This window comes from Neopsephotus bourkii, unplaced genomic scaffold (genome assembly GCF_033783945.1).
Source record: "Neopsephotus bourkii isolate Nb327-2 ecotype Australia unplaced genomic scaffold, CSIRO-AGI_Nbou_v1 NB_1760, whole genome shotgun sequence".
Classification (NCBI taxonomy): domain Eukaryota; kingdom Metazoa; phylum Chordata; class Aves; order Psittaciformes; family Psittacidae; genus Neopsephotus; species Neopsephotus bourkii.
In genome coordinates, this window is record NW_026902234.1 from 353,553 (window position 1) to 374,394 (window position 20,842).

Below are 20,842 nucleotides of genomic sequence, written 5' to 3' on the forward strand. Positions count from 1 at the left end.
GAATCAAAGTATGCAGCATCAAACCTCCTAGCAGCTTGGCCAGAGCAAGCTCTTGGAAAGCATTATGTTTGGCTTCCACAAAAGGAAATAAGCATTTCTACACCACAAGGCGCCCAGAAAAAGGAAGGCCACATACCAGGTAAGTAGTGCATTTTCTGCATGGCTGCAATCTCGGGCCATGGATTAAAATTCTTTTATTACCTATCTTCAATAGGAACTGCTCCAAGCACATGGTCCAAACAAACAGTCTACGTTTTAACAGGCATATGACTGGAAAAGTCCCTTTTTCCTTCTAGTCCTCTCTAAACAAACCCCCCACCATTCAAATACAAAAAGGAACCATTTACTCATCTTCACAGGAAAAACTTGTTTACAGACTCAAAAATCATACGAGGTCCTTAAATACTGGCTGTTATATCCCAGCTAACCAGAGCCACTGGAAACCAAGGGGTTGCTGACTCAGGGAAAACCCTGTCTGCAAGACACCGGGTGTACATTCCATGAGTAGTTCAGAGAGCAAGGGGACATACAGGAGAGAAACCTAAAGGAACCTTGCAAAGGCTGACACAGCAAAGCCTTAGAGGATGGGATGACTCTGAGTAGCTGCAGCACAGGAAATTTCAGGGCCTCTTTCCCCCCTTCTCTCTTTCCCCATAGTCGCTGCTGCAAGACTCCTGGTGTACAACACCACATTTGAGTCCTTGCAACCCCCTGGTCCAAAGGGAAGCTGCAAGTACCCGTTCCAGGGCTGAGCTCAGACCCAGGCAGACAGCTGCAGTCTTGCCAAACTTTTCTGTGACCCCAAAGGCAATCAGTGCCCACCAGACAGCCCCCAGGCTGCGCTGGCTGCCTCTCCAAGCCCACAAGGTTCCACGTGCTTCCCTTCAAATCCGCAGCTGGTCTGGGGACAATTCCAGCCTTGACTGGAAAAGTGCAAGAAACAAGGGAGGCTCCAGCAAGAGCCCGGATCTGACCAGTGATCAGACACATTCCAAGTGCTTCCATCTAAAGAGCACAATGCAAACACCATTTCTGGAGCAGACATTCCCTGCAGGCCATGCAGCCCTGCCATCTCCATAATGTGTCAGTGGCATGAAGCAACTGCAGCAAATTGCTCTTAACCAAGAAACTTCAACGTATGGGTAAAGAGGAAACCAGATCCTTCTCTTCATGCATCCTAAGCTGGTGCTCAGTGTGCTGAAGGATGTCTAGATGCTACAGTAAGAATTGCCTTAAAAATGCAGATCAAGCTGAAGAAGGAGACTGCAGCTGCAGCTGGAAAGGGAAGAGAGGAAAACCCCTTTTCTCACCCCCAAAGGGGCCACAAAAGTGCTGCTAGATGGGTATTCATGAGACTCTGAACTCAAATTCACCCACTTCAACCACAGCTGTCCTCAGAGATGGAAAGATCAAGCTGGAATTACCTGGTCTGCACCAACCACATCAACATCGACATCTTCAGCTGTGTCCTCTGCTTGACCCTCCTCTGAGACCTCTTCTGTCTTAATCTCATCTTTGCTGGGGGAAAAAAAAAAGCCAAGTCTTGACAAAGTTGCTAACAGAGGCTGCACATTGCACAAGTGTGCTTAAGGCAGAGTAGTTCACATACGAAGATCTGCTGCTGAGATATTCATGTTAAGGTAGGCCAAAGTTTCTGGCCCACTATTCCCCCAGTATGAAAGAGGTCATGCTCTGAGGAATTGCCAATAAAGCAGTTCAGAAACAAAACGTTCATTTAAACAGGGGCTACCTTCTTCATGTTTAATACATTTTTGTTCTATTTGGTGTTCACGAGGTCCATTCAACAACTGTCCCAAAAACTGGAAAAGCGTGTGTCTTTCTGGGATTTGTATTTCATCTTGTAACCTAATATGGGAAATGATACCCAACACCTCAGTAAGTGAATAGTATTGAAGCAAAATACCCCAACTAAGCCCTCTGAGTACTTTACAAAGTTCAAAAGTAGGCTCCAGACTCCCTACTGCTGCAATACCTCTCTTTCACCCAAGTTCTGTGAGGTTTTAACTGCATGCAGACATGCACCTCTAGAAGAAAGTCACCAGTTACATAGTGGTTGCCAGCAGATCTGCAGAGACAAAAATCCTCTTTCATTTCCAGAGAAGCAGAAAACACTCATTGTGCAGCTGCAGCGAACAGCCAGGGGGTAACCAACACCACAGGCCTCTAATTAAGGCCAGAGACAGAGAATGGGACAGGGAGCCTTCCTCCTTCCTTGCCTTTTTTCCTTCACACTCGGTATTGTCCAAACCCATTCAGAAGCCCTGGGGGACAATCAGGCTAAAGCAGTAAAAAATACTGGACTGAGGAAACAAAAACCCCAGCCTGTCTGTGGGACACAGCCCGAAACACAGACAGGAGGGGCACACACCCTGGAAGCATTACAAAGAACAGAAGCAGAGGTGGATAGAGAGACCCCAAGTGTTCAAGTACAAGTGAAGGTGCTTTTAAGACATAACGCTCTCACCAGTATCTTCCACGCAGTCCTCCTGGACAGAGGAATGGCAGGTGTTCCTGCAAGTGCATCTCTTGGGATTTCAACCTCTTCCTGCTCTTGCCTGCTGCAGAGGCAAGCTGGGAAGCACACTGCGGTCCTGGAGCTTTCCTTGTGGCCTCAGTCTGGCTGGTTTCAGGCAAAGACCCTGTAACAGACAGTGAAGAGACTCCTGCTTCAGTCTCCCCTCAGAGGACTCAAGATGGACCTTTCCAACATGTTCCCTACAGCAGTGAAGCAACGGGGCCAGGCTCAAAGGGAGACCTGGAGCAAAGCATTTGCTTCTAAAGGAACCAGCTAAAAGCCACAAACAAGATAATCCATTTATTTTGCCCACTGGTCATTTTTGCAATCTAGAGGTATGATCTCAGCCCTAGTCCGTAAGTGCTATCAGTACTGTTGAGTCTAGATAACCCTCCAGAAAAGAGGGCCTTTGGGACACATAGGAACAAGCCTGATGAAGGCAAGTCACTGAAAAGAACATTTCTGAGAAAGGATGGGAAAGAAACTAAAAGATGCTCTGGTAAAATTGCCCATCCTCCACACACAACTGCATGTGTCCACAGCACTTTGCATTTTTACTGGCAATTGTTTCCATAATGGCTTTACTACACTTAAACAAATCCCTTCATACCCATGCAGTGAATACCTCATTATGGATTGGAAGTCCATGAGAGCTCCTAAAGCCTGGATGCAGCCCACCTAACTGTAACTCTTTAAGTTAGGAGCATAATTTTACAGGCTCCCTAGAAATTCAAGGACCCTAGCAGATGATTTGGCTCAGATAATCTGGGCTAATGTTCTGAATCAACTTCTAGAAATACCTCTCCTGTCTCAATTATCTACAGGGCCTAAAGCAACAATGCTCTTAACAATTAAAAGCAATGAACCATGTCTCGACAGCACAGACAAATGCCAGAGCTCAGTACACAGAATTCATCCAGAACAGGTTGCCCAGAGAAGTTGTGGCTGCCCCATCAAAGTAAGTGTCCAAGGTGAGGTTGGATGGGACTTTGGCCTAGTGGTAGGGGTTTGGAACTAGATGGTCTTTAAGGTCCCTTCTAACCCAAACCATTCTGTGATTCTATGATTACCTGAATTCGGCTCACTCAAAGTCTCCAGACCAACCTTACTGCTATTGAGTGATGACGAGACCTTTAACAGCAACACAGCTGAAGGCAAAAACCACAGTTCAAACTATAAAGTCCACAACTTCCAGCACAGTGCGGCACTGCTAATGCAAAGCATGAAGTGCATTTTAGCTGGGACAGTGCAAATACAGCTGGTCCAGAACAGGAAAGCTTTCATACCATTAGACAATTTCCTTTTAAAAGAAGATGTCTTAGATGTGCCCACAGGGGACCACTCTCCTGAAATGCCAAGCACAGAGCTCTCCTCATCTTCATTTGCCAATAATGAGTTCCTGTACAAAATCAACGGCTGCCATTCGTCTCCTTTGCAAGGCAGTGGTTCTGCTGCGTACCTCTGCAAGTAAGCATACCTGGAAGAAACCAAAAACAAGCATAAGAAAACTCAGTACCTTTCCCCTCAATATTTAGGAAGTAATGGCTAGAAAGGCATTTTCCCTCTGCTCTCCAAAAGTGCAGACAGAACTGCCAGAGAAAAAGAAAGGGCATTCCCTTTCCCAGAAATATCTGACATCTCTGAAATATCTGAATATTTAAATAGCAGATACCTTCAAAGCTAAAAGGGTGCTTGAATGTAAGCATTAGAAACAATACTAGATCCACAGGAATCACAGAATTACATCAGTCACTAGAATGCACTGACTGTGCAAGAAAAGTCACTGTCGGTTGCTGCTGCCAAGAGCAGTTTGAACAGAGCAGAACTCTGCAAGGATGCACCCACCCCTTGTCCTGGTGGCCCTTTTCTGCGTCACAGACTGCAACGCAAAGGAGATCCCAGATGAGAGATGCTCCTTGTGGTTCAACAGGATAGCGCACTGGGAAACGGGGGATTTATGCCATGTGTAATGCCTGTTTTGTCAAAACTAAAACCAAGAACAACCAATTAAGCCACCTTTCTATAGTATCATCTCAAATTCAATCCAATTCTCTCAGGTTCCAAATAAAATGTCAAGTGTCTGAAAGATGCAGCTAATAGCTCTACAGTTACAACACACAGGGTATGGGAAACATTGGTTCAAATCCCTGTTCTGCCTGATCCAATCTGGAGACCTGACATTAGGCTCCCCTGAATTCCAGATGAAGCTATCACCTCTTCTGCAGCAGAGGGGTCTCCTTCAAGCATTCTTCTCAAAAAAACAGGACATTCCTGACCCAATCCTACTTCATAACAGTAAGAAAACTAAAGTCTGACTCAGGATTAGAAATTGGATATTCACTACATTTCAGCTACAGCTCATCACTTTAAAATCAAGCCCAGTGTTGTTAAAACGGACCCCACCTTCGCAAATACCAGAAGTGATGGTTTTAACACCAGCCTGTGGAGTATATTATTCTTTCTTTGATTAGGAGTGTGGGCTGGAAAATATCAGACATTTCATTTGCTTTGCAAAACAAGAAAACTGGTGCTGGGAGGAGGTTAGGGTAAGCACCGACTCCAAACAATTAGAGCCCTGGACTCCGGGGGGCCCATGGATCAAGCAACCCTGGTAATGGAATTTGTTGATTTCAAACAAGCATGTATTGTAATTACATTTTTAGAGTCTAATCCAACTGCTATCAATGTCAATGGAAAGACTCCTACTGATTCAGGAATCAGGCCCCTCATGCTGCTTGTTATTCAATAATTCATTTCTTGTGTGCATTTTGTGGCACAGAGCAATTGACAAGTCCAATATTTTACTGCTACAGCCTGGGCAATTACAGGGAAGGAGGTTAAAATCCATATACTTTGATGGTGTTGAAATATACTCCTTTCTAACAAATGCCCATATTCTGCATCTCATCCGTTACAGGTACTTTCACATATGTTAACATACATACCTGGACATCAATCCTATGATTAATAATAAAAATGAAAATAACCAGATGTTTATTCCTAAAAGTTCATGTTGACCTAAAACATTCCATCCAGTAATTTATGATGGTGCTAAACCTAAATATTTCTAAGAGGAAATATAATCTCCAGCCCCTGCAAGGGATTTTAGGACTCCCAGAATAGAAACTGTTACTCTAGAAACTTAGTCTGAATGTACTTGTGGATAGAATTGCAATTTCCCCCCTTGTGAATTTTATTGTTTCCCATTTGTTCCCAGCAGCAGGGGGGAGGTCCAAAGCATTAAGAACTGAAGCCAAAGTGCATTCCTTGCTAGGTTCTGTATTTCCCACAAAAGTTTTCAATGAATAAACCTACCTGAATGTATCTAATAATACATTCAGGAATATAGTTCTGGAATATATCCCTCTGGTGAAGAAGTTAAATATAGCCCTAGGAAAAAATTATTGGGGTTTAGCTTTAAATCTGCCTACTTCAATGATGAAATATTTTCCTCTTGTTTAATTAAAAGTTACTCCTTGGAGGTAAATGAAATAACAAAATTATTCAAGAACAGATTAACAGAAATCTACTCATTGCTCAAGTGTCGCCACAGAGATTAAAACAGCTCTTTAAAATGCAGACAACATGGACAGAGTTGCACAGAAACTGTACAAAACAGGGCCTGGAGCACCTCTCCAGGCTGAGAGTTGGGGCTGTTCAAGAAGAGAAGGCTCTGGGGACATGATATTGCAGCCTTCCAGTACCTAAAGGGGCCTACAAGAAATCCAGAGAAGGACTTTTTACAAAGGTGTGTAGGGGCAGGACAAGGGGGGGATATCAAAAGAGGGGGGGATTCAGATTAGACTTTGGGAAGTTCTTCCCTGTGAGGGTGGTGAGGCACTGGCACAGGTCGCCCAGAGAAGCTGTGGCTGCCTCATCCCTGGCAGTGTTCAAGGCCAGGCTGCACAGGGCTTTGAGCAACCTCGTCTCATGGAAGGTGTCCCTGCCCATGGCACGGGGTTGGAAGTGGATGAGCTTTAAGGTGCCTTCCAACCCAAACCATTCTGTGATTCTATGGTTCTGTGAAAGCCAATTCTAGTCACAGATCTCGAAGATCCTCTCTGAGAGGAATGCAAGAATATAAAGGGAAGTTATCACTATCCATAGATTATCCATATCAAATTTACCAGGAATTGCAATCAGGATATGTCAAATACTTTTCTTCCGTATTCTGCATTTTGGGTTTGAGCTAATTTTTCAAAATACACTGTATGGGTAGTTGGTGATTGTTGTTAAATCTGATGGCAGATTGGAGGGTTTTTTCCATTTCTGCTGACTTCTTCTTCAAAGTGGAATTTTTCTTGTCAGGTACTGGGGTGATTTGCTCAGAAATTCAAACAGGCAGATGCATCTTCATGTTTCATCTTACATTCCCATGTCTTCAAATATGCTCTCAGGAAAATGGAAATACCTGTTACATATTTTGCAATAGTTTTTTACAGTGCCTATAAATAGCAGACTGAAGTGCAGAGATCCAGATCCAACAGAAGCAGCACTGACTTGGGAAGGAATGACAAAGGACAAATAGAAGGAAGAACATTACTTCCATCTCAAAAATAACTTAAGTTGAGGCAGGTGAAGAGGAGAATAAGAGACATAATAATACATCTCTCCGTGCAGATGCATAATTCCCCATGATGCCAAAATAATGACAGCATTGTTATATTATTAAATATAAATATTTAAACCACTGTATAACATATGCCCAACTAGATCAGGGCATATTCCCCCATAAATAGTAAATTCTTGAACTTAAATGTCCGCATTATGAATAGTGTCATGTGTATTTCTATTCCAAATACATTCCGTGGAACTCACATAATTGAGCCTGGAAGCTGTGGAATTATGTCATCACAAAATAGTGATCTGGGCACTCTCTTCCTCCATCTTTTCTGCTTTACTTTTCTGGTCAGAAAAGTAGTCCTGCCACTCCACTGGCCAAACTGCAGATCTCTTCCACCAAATTAACACTGTCTTTCCTATTGAAGAATTGCCATACATGGCCACAACTATGTCTAGAAATTAACTAGAATGCATACTGCATGTACAATCTGAAATAACTCCTACTGCAAAACCCAACAAGTGTCTTCAAGCTAACAGCCTCAGGGGCAGATTGATTTCAAAGGTTCTCTGAAAAGCCCTCGAGCAACTTCTGCAACACTGAAGGTCAAGTGTCCCATGTACAGGGATACACAAAGCAAACTGTGTATGACAGTGTACAAGAACTTACACTAGTCTTTTGTCTGGCTTTAGCAGCTTGTTGGAAAATTCACTGATGATTAACAGAAAGCTCAGGTTAGGAGGCAAGCATTTCCCATGTACTCCGTTAGCTCCTTGAAAAGCAAATTCAATCCCTTCCCTATTGGAATAGAAAAAAAAAGGAAAAACAGAGTAATAAAACAGACAAACAGACAACGAACAAAGCAATTACAATGGACAAAGTGATGTTACATGGCACATACTTGTGTATCATGGCTACAGATTCTCTAGATTTCACTTGGTCCCAGCCAAACGTTAGTGAAAAGCGACGAGCAAGTTCTTTCATGTTTGTGAAGGAAGCAGAGAAGAAGTCCAAACCGCTACTGCTCTCGTGGCTTTCTGCATATGCCTGAAACAGCTGCAAAAGAAGTTTCAGATAAGCAACCATACGTAATCCTACAGGCAAACAAAGCACCAAAAGGACAGAGACACACACACAGCAAACAACAGTTGGCTTCCACAGACAGAAGCCTTACAAAAAGAGCAGGTAAATCATACTTTAGAAGTACACGACTGGAACAACAAGAAGGTACTGACACAAATGACACCGTTGTGCTAACAGGCATAAATCAAAAAAGAAAAATAAAACACGGTGTGCATAAACAGAGAACCAATTCCTGAAGATGGTGGCTCCACTGACCCCATCTCCTGCTAGGACTGCTGAATCAAGCCCCAGAGGCCTAATTTGCCCGAGAAGCTTTTGGAATATCAGAATTCAAATATAAAGCATCAAGTTTGGCAGCAGCATAGTCCAATTTCTTTAGAGTGAGACTGGGTCAAAAGCACGTTTTGAGCCCAATTAACTATTTTTGGGGGTTCTCCTGGTAACAGAACATGGGGAGGTAGCTTGTTCTCTTCAACTTGTTAACTCTCAAGGTCAAGCAATGGCCAAAAAGGGCTTGTTGTCTATGTGATACCTAAACACAAAGTCCTGACTATGTCAGCAGAATATATGTAGCCAAATGCTGCTTAGCCTCATCTAAGCTCAGATTTCAGGGGCTAGTTCACAGATAAGCCCCTGGCAATGTGTGTGAAATAAGCAAAGCTCATGTGTCAACACCCCCTGTGAAGAGCCTGCTCTGTGGCCTACAGCATGACTCCAGGCTAGAAGCAGCTCTGGTCATGGGCAGAGCTGGCAAAAGCAGCTGCTAAAATAGCTAACTGGCCTCATCAGTCAGCAGCTGCAAGCCCCAGCAACTGAGACCCTTCAGAAGGGCCACAACCCACTTTCTTCCAGAAAAACAATACTGCAGATATGGGGGGTTAGAACTTGCCAGCCAGAGATACATTTCTGGTTCTTTAAACGGAATATGAATTGAGGTAGTCAGTAAAATACAGACTACACCATATTTTACTGTATACTGTAAAATATTCTTAACCTTTGTTAAGCTTAAGAGACGCCTACCATATCCCAAGAAACACTTCATACTTACACATCAGTCCTAACACACTATGCATTTGATGGTTAAAACCAAGACCAAAAAAATCATGCACAAGATTACATTTTAAAACAGATGTAATGATTTGTAAGGAGTTTTGATGCAAAAATCAACATACACATAGAAAGTACAGGCAAGGAAAACAATTTCTTCCACTAGTTTGGGTTTTCATTTTCATGGATTTGAATTCTGAATAATTACAGCAACATAAAACACTCCAATATGAGTACAGCTGTCATTAAGAGCCCCTAGCCTCTTGCTTTAATCTTAACCTTACCTGCTGCAGACAGATAATCAGTGTCTTGGTACTCTGAATTTTGTTATTGTGTCTTGTCTTGCTTAAAGTTTCTTTAATTATGTCTCCAAAATCATTGTAGGTCTATTAACAGCAACAAAACAAATGAAATTATCATTACCCTTCTTTAGCACTGGGAGTACACAAAATACAACTGTTTTCACGCAACAGAAGTACACAAAATGCTCCCAATATCAGAACACTCAAGCTAAAAGATGAAAACTGGACTTTTTCTATTATTCCATATGTAAAGCAATGTCGTGCTCCTTTAAGAGAATGTGAGGATTAAAGTTACACTGAAATTGCTAAGTATTTATTACAACAAAAGAACAAAGCCTCCTCAGGAGAGAAACAGAGTTTTCTGTATATAAGCAGTGCTTGCCTTGGGCCCAGTGAAAAACAAGATCAAAAGTCCTGTTAGTTGGCTCAAGGAAACTGTCCATCTGTGTTCCTCTCAGTCCTCCTGAAACTCACTTCAGAGTGGCTGAAGCTCTACCAGTTATTTAAACACCAGCACTCATGTGAAATCTAGGCCATCTGTGTAAGGACTGGGTGAACTCTATGGAGTTGACTGCTTCAGTGTGGGAAACTATAGTTAAAATACTCTCCTAGCCATAAACTGCTTCTCTGCAGTGACCTCTGGAGAAGCTGAGGAGCAGATGTGCAGACAGACATACCCCCTACTCAATTTTCACTGACTTTGCCTGCAGTGAGGTACCTTTGCAGAGCAAAGGGGGAAGATTTGTCATGCACTTGCTTGATTTTATAGCCCTTTTGTGATCATGCAAGGATTCTGAGCCATAAGACTATTAACCCCACATCTTTCACGAAAACTGGAGTCACTCTGAAAAATGAAAATGCGCTGATACGCAAAGCAACCTCATCTAAAACATTACCTTCACATAATACTTGTAGATCTCAGCAGCTGCAGTCATCTCTACCACATTGTATGCTATTAACTTGCAATACGCTGCAAGGAGACTCCGCTTTTTGTGCAAGTTGTCAAGTTTGCAACTTTCATCCTCCCTTTCCTCCTCTTCTGTCAGGTCTAGGGAAACAAAAGCATTGAAGCTTTGTTCTACTACTTTATTCAAGATCTCAATTTTAATGACAAACTTTCATCCAAATAGCACAGACTGCTGTTCAGTCAACACAGTAAGCAACAGATGCTAGTACTCATTCCTGAGTGTATCAGAAAATACAGGTTTATTTCCATTTCAAAGCTTGAAACTGATGACAGTGAAAACAAATTATTTCCACAGTCTTCTTTCTACTCCCATCTTCATGGGGCTTTTACATTTCTACTAGTCAGAATCTCTGTGCACAACACAGTTCACAGCTACAGAATGGAACCAGGCGCACAAACATGCCAAATGGAAGAGACCAGACAAATTGCAACCACATTTTTTTTCCCTCAAATAACACAGATGCTAGAAAACCAGCACATAACTCATGAGAAACCCTACAAAAGCTGCCATGTACCATCAACAAGGGAAGAGTTCAGATGGAACTCTCCAAGTGGTTATCAAAAAGAGTGAGAGAAAAAAGTAATTTCCTATCATTAACTCTCTGGAACATATGTTAATTACTAGATGGAAAACAAATACTCCTAAGAGTCTTCCAAAACAGCTACAAAGGTGCTTGGGGAGAGCTTCTTGCAGGAGGAGAGCTGAGATACACTCTTTCCTGCTGCAAATGTAAGTAAATTTGCAGATACTTCCTGTGGTTGATCCACAAGGTGATCCACAAGATTCAGTGGATACAGATCGGTGTATCACAGATCAGCCACTTTCTTCGTAAAGGGACCCAGTCAAAAAAAAACAAACAACCCCAGCCCCTTCTCCCCTCAAAAAAACTCCAAAGACCAGCCCATTTTCCCGATACATTCAGTGCAGATGGCAAATGACAGCAGAAGTGGTAGATTATTTCTCAGGTGATGAAGATGTCTAACCTTTGCTTTCCTCTTCTTCCCCCATGAAAACATGTTCCTGAATAAATAAAAGCAGTTTTTCCTGAAGTGATGTGCTAGGAAGATAATCTAGAAGTCCAACTGCTTGTTCATTATTATTTGCATCCTGATGACTCAAAATCAGCAACCAGTCACAGAGTATCAGGAAGGCCTGTACCAAGCAAACAAAGACAAAGAAGTTTTTAGAGACCGCCTTTCATGCCAACTCCACTTTCCATCTCCATCAAACACCAGCATTAACAAACTAGCTTCTATCCCACTTCTTCCTTGCAAGCTAAAGATTTCTGTTTGCTCCAGTATGCGGTAAAATGCCACAGCAAAGCCTTTCTAGAATTTGTACCTAAGGATACAGCATATACAGGTATCATGCATGAATATCACCTAAAGGCTGTCAAACTTCCATGGAAAGAAGAGCTCTGTTATGCTAGAATATCTCCCTTTTAACACATTAATTACTGGACAATTTCTCCCATTTTTTTAAGTAATATTCATAGCAAGGCATTACTAAAGCAATGATAGCAACCAGTACACAATACACTGCTCAGTCTAATCAGAAAACACAATGATTATCAACCAGCAAACTGAGACATTCAGATTCATGAATTGAGACATTCATTGATTCTGCAGATGGACCATGCAGACATGTATCTGTGCTTGATTAAAGCGCTGAATTTTGTAGCATTTCAACTAACAAAACTTTAATTTCCCTTTAAAAGAAATAGTCAAATATTGGGTTTTTTTAGAGCTATTTTTCTGCTAAGAGACTAAAAAAAAATACAAAAGTCAGTAGAAGGAAATACTAGCATGAAAAGAAAGGCAGGCATTTAAAAGGAGGACTGAGCATGAACACCATTTAAGTGATAGAGAAACACAAACCTTTTCTTTTATATCTTTATCCTTATGGTGGAGGAAGTGCATGCAAATTTGACTGAAATGTCTCAGCTCCCTTCCTAGTGCAAAAAGAGTCTCCTAAAAACATATTTAGAAAAAGTAAGAAGAAAAACACATTATGGACTATGATTCATTAGAGAATTATAGAACAAGCAACAGTTGCATCTGTCTTCCACTATTATAATTCATTTAAGATAGCACAGCTGATGACATTATGAAAAAAGCTGACATCTCCCAGCAGCAACAGCTTACTAGCTATGAACAATTTTTAAACCATGGCTTGTTTTCAGGCACAATATCTGGGATAGAAAGGTCAATCCATTAAAAATACATAATTTCCCCTCAACTCTGGTGCAGAAATGTAACAAATACTAGTAGGACATGTGCACCTGTCACACTTGCTGAGGCTAGTGGTATTCAGCAAGTCACACTCTGTTGCTCCATCTGTATGATGGGCAGTTTAATAGCATGTATTCCCTTATTCCCTTCCTCACTTCAGTTTATCCTTATGATGCAGTAAGGATGATTTTCACTTCAGAGATGGAAGTAGAGCTATGAAAACTCTTGTCCATCCCACCTAATTTGCAACATGTATTGCCTTCTGAAGTTGCTCTTCTCCCTCCTTCTATCGACTACAGAGGGAATGCAGTTTAACCACACCGCTACCTTTGGCACTCAAAAACTTAGACACCTCTGTTTGTTAAGATAAATCCAGCAAGACACGACTACTTGATTTGCCCACAGCCATAGAAAAGATTCTAATCCTTCATCAGGTCGCAGCTGTTGCACTGCACTGAGCTTTGAGCAGTGAATAGAAGAGGAATGCCCTTACAGGAGGGCTGGATTTTGTGCTATGCAACTGTACATTTACAAAAAAAGGGGACCCATCCCAGGGCATGCTGCAAAGAAGCAGAGGGGGAGGTAAACCATTGCCTTAGCTCTCTTGCGGGTGGAGGGGGAGGAAAAAACAGTCCTAGAGCTGCTGGTCCAGGAAATGTTTTTTTTGCCCTTAGAATTTCTCTCTCTGCCAATATCCAGATTCGGCCCTGCAGAGTGGGCCATAACATTGTGCTTCCAGTCAAAATCTGCTCCCATATGAAAGGTCAAATTAAAAAAATATACTGCCCCATTATCAGTTAAGCTAACCATGTCTGGACTGAAAGGCAGAACATAGAGCAGTGAGAGATGCGGATATCCACATAGGAATGGAACGGGACAGGAATAGATAGTGAATCAGTCACCCAACGGGCAACCTCCCAGCTAACAAATGTCCATGTCAGCATCCTAGTCTGCACACATGGGAGTGAGCACCAGGGGAAGGGGACAGAATGACAGAAGCAACAGCAGTCAGCATAGTCAGAAATTACCATGAAGACATGCAGCACAGGTACACATTCACATACGAACTGAAGCATAAAGGAGTTTTGCTCTGTGGTGTCTTAAACTAGACTGCCTTCTAAAATACCTGCCAGAACTTGACACTTTTGAAAACCAATTAAGAAAGTAAATAGTTGATGAGAAAACTGCCACTTTCCTCAAGCTTTCTGCTAAAAATATGTAAGTAAAACAAGAAAATAAGAAAAAACAAAGCAACAGATTTCCTGAAGGATTCACTGAATACTCTTTGTTGCTTAAAACAAGAAAACAACAAACTATTTGGCAGTGGAACAAGCTCCTTATCTCCATCAAGCTTCAGGAATTCAATGAACATGTTTTGCAGTAAAAATAGAGGTGATCCACTGTTCACTTACTCTCCTGCAGCCTGAAAAAGCATAAACACTTTTTTAAAAAGGAGGGCAAGACAGAGAGAAAATGCCTCAATTCAACTTGGTTTCCTCAAGAAAACACACAAATTATCTCCTTAGAAAGCCTGGCACTCAGTTTTTTTCTGGCAATCTAAGAAAAAGAAGGCAACTTAAACTTCTAGAATCACAACTCTGGCATTCAAAACTAAATGGAGCAACCAACCTTGGGAGAATTTTCTGAAACTGCAGCTAGTTGCCACAGGAGAGAAAAATATGTGCACTGGAGAGCTGGCACAATAATCTGCAAATAAAAACACATGTACTTTATTTACATGAACCTTTGCACACGAAACTCAACAGCAAAAAGCTTAGGAAGCAAAAAGCATTCAAGCCTGACATTCTGCACGCTGCTTGCATGACTGTTTTTGCACTGCAAAGTATTTAGACACTGAAAATAAACTTAATGAGTTTACAAACAAGCAAAAATTGGTTCCTGAGAACCTCCATTACTAAGGTGCTGCTTCTGCAGAACTCTTGACATCTTGATGAGTTCAGTGGAAATTAACCATGTACTAAAAAGAGTGTTCACAGAAGCTAACTTTAGCTTAGCTTCTCAGGATTTCTCTGCAGTCTTTGATAAAAGATTGACTCCTTTAGAGAGCAATTCAGAGCAGAAGCCAAACTTTGGTGCTCCAATGCCCCATCTAAAGGAGTTCACCTCTACCTACTTGCTGCAGGCTCTCTTTACTCAACTGTATTTTACCCTTCCCAAATAACCTCAAGTTGTCACCTCAAAACAGGTGCTGATTAAAAGTCATGGCTACTGGAGTACTTCACCTTATAACCCCAGGATATACACCTCCATCTTGACATAGCCAATATTTGAATTGAGGCAATCAGACAGCCGAAAGTCTGCAGTTGAGACAGCTGGTAATTATAAACCATTTTCACCAAGAGTCAATATTCAAGGAACAGGTCTAAAGTATTCCTATTTCTGGTTACATGCAATCTACAATTTCATGTCTACTGAGAGCGAGACTGTACAATCATGGGAAGTACTGAGTGTGGCAAAGAATCAATCCAGATGTCAGACGATTACCATAGTTTTGGGTAATGTCCAAAATACATGAATCTACGGCATGAATTTACCAATTCAAATAACATTATACCAAAGACAGCCTCGTTTCCCCAGATAGAGAAATGGAAACAGTACCTTTCTGCCCCGTAGGACATTTATATATAAGATTATTTAGTATTTCCTAATTTTCCTGCTTTCAACAAGAAAAAACTCCTCCAGTGTTAAATATTAACAACTGACCAGAACAGGCAAACTCCCATGTTCCATTTCAAACACCAGCAACCTTAAAGTCTTGTCATACAGATTCCACTTGGTGAGATCGTGTGCACTGCAAGTGAAAAAGAAATGATAGTGATACACTAAGCAAGAAACAAATCTCACCTGACCAAACAGGTTAAATGTATCCTATTTTTGCCTTTATCTGATGTATAGTGATAATATTAAACAACTAATTAATAATTCTAAAGGGAGGAATTAAATTGTTTTCACAATCTAACACTGCAACCTTTAAACCATAGCCTTACAGTCTGCATTCCTACCACAAAACTGCAGTGCCATGAGGAGAGGAAAACCAGCTTAAGCTCTATTCCTTTTCTTGTACTCTATCCACATTCTCTAGGTGCCCAAAAGGGTCTAAAGAACAATTTCCCCACCACACTTTAAAAGGCTGTTTCTAATACTCGAGTGTTTGCAGCTCAATGTTAAGACTTCTCTTTGCAAAAACAGAGCAGCCCTAGCACATAGGGTAGGTAAAAGACTAAGAAGACAGCCAAATTCCCCACTCTCTACTATCTTGCATGATAATTTACTTGGTGAACAATCCCTGGAGAACCAAGCTTTTGAGAAATACATCTTTTAACAAAAGAAGATCAAATAAACTAAATCAAACAAAGCAGGTAACATCTGCCAGGGGAAAAAGACTTTACTCACTCTACCCTCTTCAGACTGACCACCAGTGTTGACAGTAAGGCAGTGCAAAAGCATCCAGCTAGAAGAGAGGCACCACAGAGAGAATCTTTGGTGCCCACTCTGAGATCCCACCTCTGTAACACAGACTTCTCAAGCCACATTAGGGCTAATGCTCCAACCTCAATAATGAATCCAAAATAATTCCATACCTAAGAGTAGTTGCATTAAGAAGAAACTAAAACTTGCAGCACTTCTCATAGAGATCATTTTCATGCTTTGGGGAAAAATCTTATTAAACCCAACAAAAAAGAGCAATTCTCACTTTGTGCCTGTTAGGTGGATACTTCAGTATATGGGAAAGTAAATTGTGTAAATAAATATCTCACTTATGAAAAGCTGCTACTCTTCTCAAAACAGAGTGCATCCGGGAAATTTCTCCTGCATCCATACAAAATCCTTCTTCCTAAATTATGAAAGTTTGGGAAAGAGAAAGGAATTAGCCAGTGTGGGGCAAGGCAACTGCTATGTTCTCTTCTCAACTAATCCACAAGTTTGAATTACTCTCCTCCAGCCCTCCCCACTCCCTTCACCTTTAACACTGCTACTCACGTCTTCCTCTACAGTAAAAAGAAACCACTTTGACTGCATGGAAATCCTGTATAAGGAAACATTCCTGACATTAATGAACCCATGGCATCCTCCCTAGCCTACAGTATTGCTAAAATAGAGATAAAACTAGCAGTTAGGCTAACACAGAAGTGCTAACCCTCAGACTCACAGGCCATTCGTGGTCCCTCACACAGTTGTTAAGGATCTCTGGGGGGCTAACTGTTCACTTGGTGCTGACTCTCCTTGCTTCCAGCTGCCAGATCACATTCAAAGATAGCTAAAAATATATTAAATACTTTCCCATAGATGCAATTGCTGTAGTTTCCACAAGTATACTACGTGATTATGGGAGACAGTATATACAACCAGGAATTAGAAGGGAGGGGTTCCAGGAGAAATCTCTTTATTTAGATACGGATCACACTTAAAAGGAGTTGAAGAATCCCTGGTCTAGCACTTTTATTGTGTCTTATAAGCACACATTCTTCCACATTGACATAGATATCTATTTAAGACCAGAAAAATAAACCTAATCTGAGGTTAGGGGATTTTTTGGTTTGACACATTTTACAATATCCCAGTGTCCAATAAAAACCTGTCAGTATTAACACTCATACCATGGCACGACACCTGTTCATGATGGCACAGTTGATCAGATCAGCTGCAGGCTTCTGTTGTTCAGTTCAGCCAGCAAGCTATTCATATCACCACCAGCTGTTTCTGCTTTTTAGAACTAATGAAGAACTTTGAGGGAGACTGTGCAGTCCTTCTTCAAGGGGAAGGTCGTTATTCAGAGACCCCACAGATTTACAATCTGCTTATACAATTACAGACCGCTGGGTTGCTCCCCCCCCCCCAAAACTCTCTCTACAGGCAAAGTGACAGCACAAAAGACGTTTTGTATATAGTCAAATATGTAGTAGTACAGAACTATACCTTTTCTTGGGAACAGTCTCATCACCTATAGATCCACAGCACTTATTAGCTGATCTTGCACACAGAATCTTTGGCCTGGTAACAGAACAACTGTGGAGCAACTGTGGAGCTTAAGCCCAGAATACCTGGTCTAGCACTTATTTTGTTTCTCTTAAACATACATTCTTCCACATTGACATAGATATGTGTTTAATACCCTCAAGATAAATCCAATTTGTGGTTAGGGGATTTCTGGGTCAACACATTTTACAAAAAATGCTGGTACCCCATGAAAACCTGCCAGAAGCCATAAAATGCCCTGTTGCTGGTGTGGACTACCTCATTTATTACTTTCCCCACTCTATTCCTGCCAAAATACATCTGCTTCGTTAAAATGTAAACAGTTTTTTCAGAGGCACAAACTCATCTTGGGAAGCTCTGCTCGCCTCGAGCAGAAACAGTAGGCAGAGAATAGCTCCATATCCCCCTTAATATTTTTGCCTTATTTTTTCGTAGGGAAACAGTCTGTTATCCACAATGAGTCACACTCACCTTTTGCCAGAAGCCATCTAGTAGCAAGTTAAGATGTCCCATCAACTCATCTATCAGTTGAGATCGGGCATGATCCACCTGGCTATAGATGGCAATCTCTTCACTGCAGAGGACATAGTAAGCCCTGGAGGAAGTCTCAAGGACAGACACATCAGAGTGCTTAGCCACAATGTCCTTCATCTCTCTCAGCAAAGCATCCAAATGCTGCAGGTGATAAAAGGAGTATTATAGGTAAATTGTACAAAAATCCACTTATGCTTTAATTACACTTCACTAGGCCCACATATGTTCATATCCAACCTAAAATAAACGCCAGTCTAAGAAGCAGAGGGACAGGATTAAAGGATGCAACATTTTTGTCTGGGTTTATAGACTGTTTTTTTTGTTATCGTTGTCTCTGGATCTTCCTAAAGAATGAAGCAACTGCTTCAAGTTCTACTTTTGCAGTACATGTTTGGCACTACATAAAAATAAAGACAAAGGTAGGGAATAAAAAATATCTTTCCGAAGGACAGGTGTGTCTCCAAACTATGGAAGTTGTCTCCCTCAGCAGCAGAAGATGGAAAATGTTTCAGATCATGTTAGCAACTGGGATCTTCACTCAGTGAGAGGAAGTAACTTCTGCCATTCTGCTGACTCTCCTCCAGTTAACATTTTGTGCTGAAATTAACTTAGGAGTGTTCGCCTAACATTACCTCAGTGTAAACATCCCTGCTTAAGAATACATTAAGCTATTTCAAGGATTTCATCTATCCATTTCTGACCATCCCTTTCCCAGCAGCAGATACATTATCTCCATTCTTATCTTTCAGTTACTATCATTCCCCAGCAGCTGGGAATCAGTCTTCAAGGAGAATGAAACCTATTCTGTTGTAAACTCCTGGGAGACATCAGCTCAGGCACATGGCATTACCCACCCTCTCTCCACCCAGCAATGAAAAACCTAGGGCTGGGCCTACCACATGAAACCACAAATCATTATCCACCAGGGCCAGTCACAGCATATTAAAGCTGACAAGCACTAAGGCTTTTCTTTGGCAGTCCCTAATAAGACCAGTTTCCTCAAGGTACGAGATAATTCTTTACATTTCAACAGTCTCCTGCTTGTTCCAAGTCCCACTAAACTTGTGCATTGTCACAGAAGTTTAGTATATTCCACATGAACCAACTACCCCAATTCTTATTCACCTTCTCTAGATGTCCTGTACTGTAAACATCTAAATCATAATACTGGGGAATCTGCAGAAGATTTGCCACTTTTTGTGCATCTGTTGAATACTGCAGAGAAAAAAAAAGGATATGAGTACACTGCAGGAATTTTAACAAAATATTTAACATGCATTCACATAGCAGCTGTTAGTTACCTTTGCCAAGAGCTGAGGAAGCACCATAATAAAGTGTTCGGTAATTTTGGTACAATCTTCCAATTGTATTTTCTTCTCTTTTACTGAAAGAATCTGCAGATAAAGCATTTTGTTTCAATTATAAAATCTCTTCAATTTCAGTGGCATTTTATATGTAACCTAAGGTTAACTCACATGCCTTTGTCTAAAGTGTATCAAGCTAAGATACAGATACTTTTCCATGGAGACAACCAGATGATTTTTATTTTTTGTTAACCATAAATTAGATGCAAATTGCTGAACAGCTATATCCCAAAGATAAAACGTTCACCATTTGTCAGGAACGTGCTTCCACTGGCATTCCGCTAATGCCTATCTCCTTCAACTGGTAAGATGCAGAGGTCAAAAGACACTGTGTAGTTGCATAAAATAAGCCATTTTATTTCCTAAGATATACCTACCGCAAGGAACACGCTATCTGGCACAGCATATAAGGCACAGAGAATGCGGTTACAGGACAATAAATAAGATTAAGATGTACTGACTTTTTTGGCTGCACCTCTGCCCACCGGAGGGTGACCTTCAGCTGCTTCTCTAACTGTTGCGAGGATAATTTCAATGAGGGCACTTTGATAGGCATCACTCAGTTCTGTAAGTAAATCAGTCTCAGCATCACATAAAAGAAAATTGAAGATTTAATTTGAAGAAAATTATTTTCTACATTTACTGAACACAAAACTAATTACTCCTATAATGGTTAATCATTTTAGGGCAGCTGGGCTAAAACACAGGCAGCTTTAACAAGGCCTACTCCTATTGACTACTAACTCATTTAGGACAAACCTGCTTCTTTGAATACCAACATGAGCTCACTGGTCTACAAACTTTGATTTCAACAACCACCTCCAGTTCTATTACCACAGCTACTCACAGAATCATAGAATGGTTTGGGCTGGAAGGGACCATAAAGATTTATTTAAGTTCACTTTAAAATAATTATAAAAAACCCTAATCCTCTAGAGTGTTAGATGTCAATGAACTCAGCACATTATGCATTTTCTTTTCAGGCATGAACAATAACCCAACAGGTACTGTACTTCAATCAGTTAATGCTTTTAGATCCTTAAGTTTTGAACAACAGAAAAAGTAAATGTTACATATGCATTATGGCTTAATTATGCAATTATTCTTCAAAAGTTTCTAAACTAGCAATACATAAATACAGAATACTTAATAAAACAAATATGTTGATACAAATATCACATTGGCAATGCATTGAGTTACATGTGCTTTGTGGCTCTT

General features: G+C 41.1%; 1 protein-coding gene across 6 annotated transcripts in view; it reads right to left on the bottom strand.

The window, feature by feature from the left end:
* The window catches only part of LOC133225376 (cohesin subunit SA-2-like), a 57,814-nt gene that overhangs the window by 1,085 nt on the left and 35,887 nt on the right, over positions 1–20,842 (bottom strand). For 5 of the 6 annotated variants that reach the window (XM_061377678.1, XM_061377676.1, XM_061377677.1 and 2 more), the window contains 16 exons: positions 20,086–20,189; positions 19,562–19,654; positions 19,386–19,475; positions 18,198–18,401; positions 16,508–16,584; positions 15,453–15,540; positions 14,358–14,435; positions 12,375–12,467; positions 11,481–11,649; positions 10,426–10,577; positions 9,512–9,613; positions 7,999–8,153; positions 7,767–7,895; positions 3,823–4,013; positions 2,486–2,660; positions 1,425–1,518 (listed from right to left, as the gene is read on the bottom strand). In XM_061377678.1, the coding sequence (XP_061233662.1) occupies positions 1,425–1,518; positions 2,486–2,660; positions 3,823–4,013; positions 7,767–7,895; positions 7,999–8,153; positions 9,512–9,613; positions 10,426–10,577; positions 11,481–11,649; positions 12,375–12,467; positions 14,358–14,435; positions 15,453–15,540; positions 16,508–16,584; positions 18,198–18,401; positions 19,386–19,475; positions 19,562–19,654; positions 20,086–20,189 (1,994 nt within the window). Of the gene's footprint in view, positions 1–1,424; positions 1,519–2,485; positions 2,661–3,822; positions 4,014–7,766; positions 7,896–7,998; positions 8,154–9,511; positions 9,614–10,425; positions 10,578–11,480; positions 11,650–12,374; positions 12,468–14,357; positions 14,436–15,452; positions 15,541–16,507; positions 16,585–18,197; positions 18,402–19,385; positions 19,476–19,561; positions 19,655–20,085; positions 20,190–20,842 lie in introns of those variants that run through there. The other variant, XR_009729129.1, reaches the window with a different exon arrangement.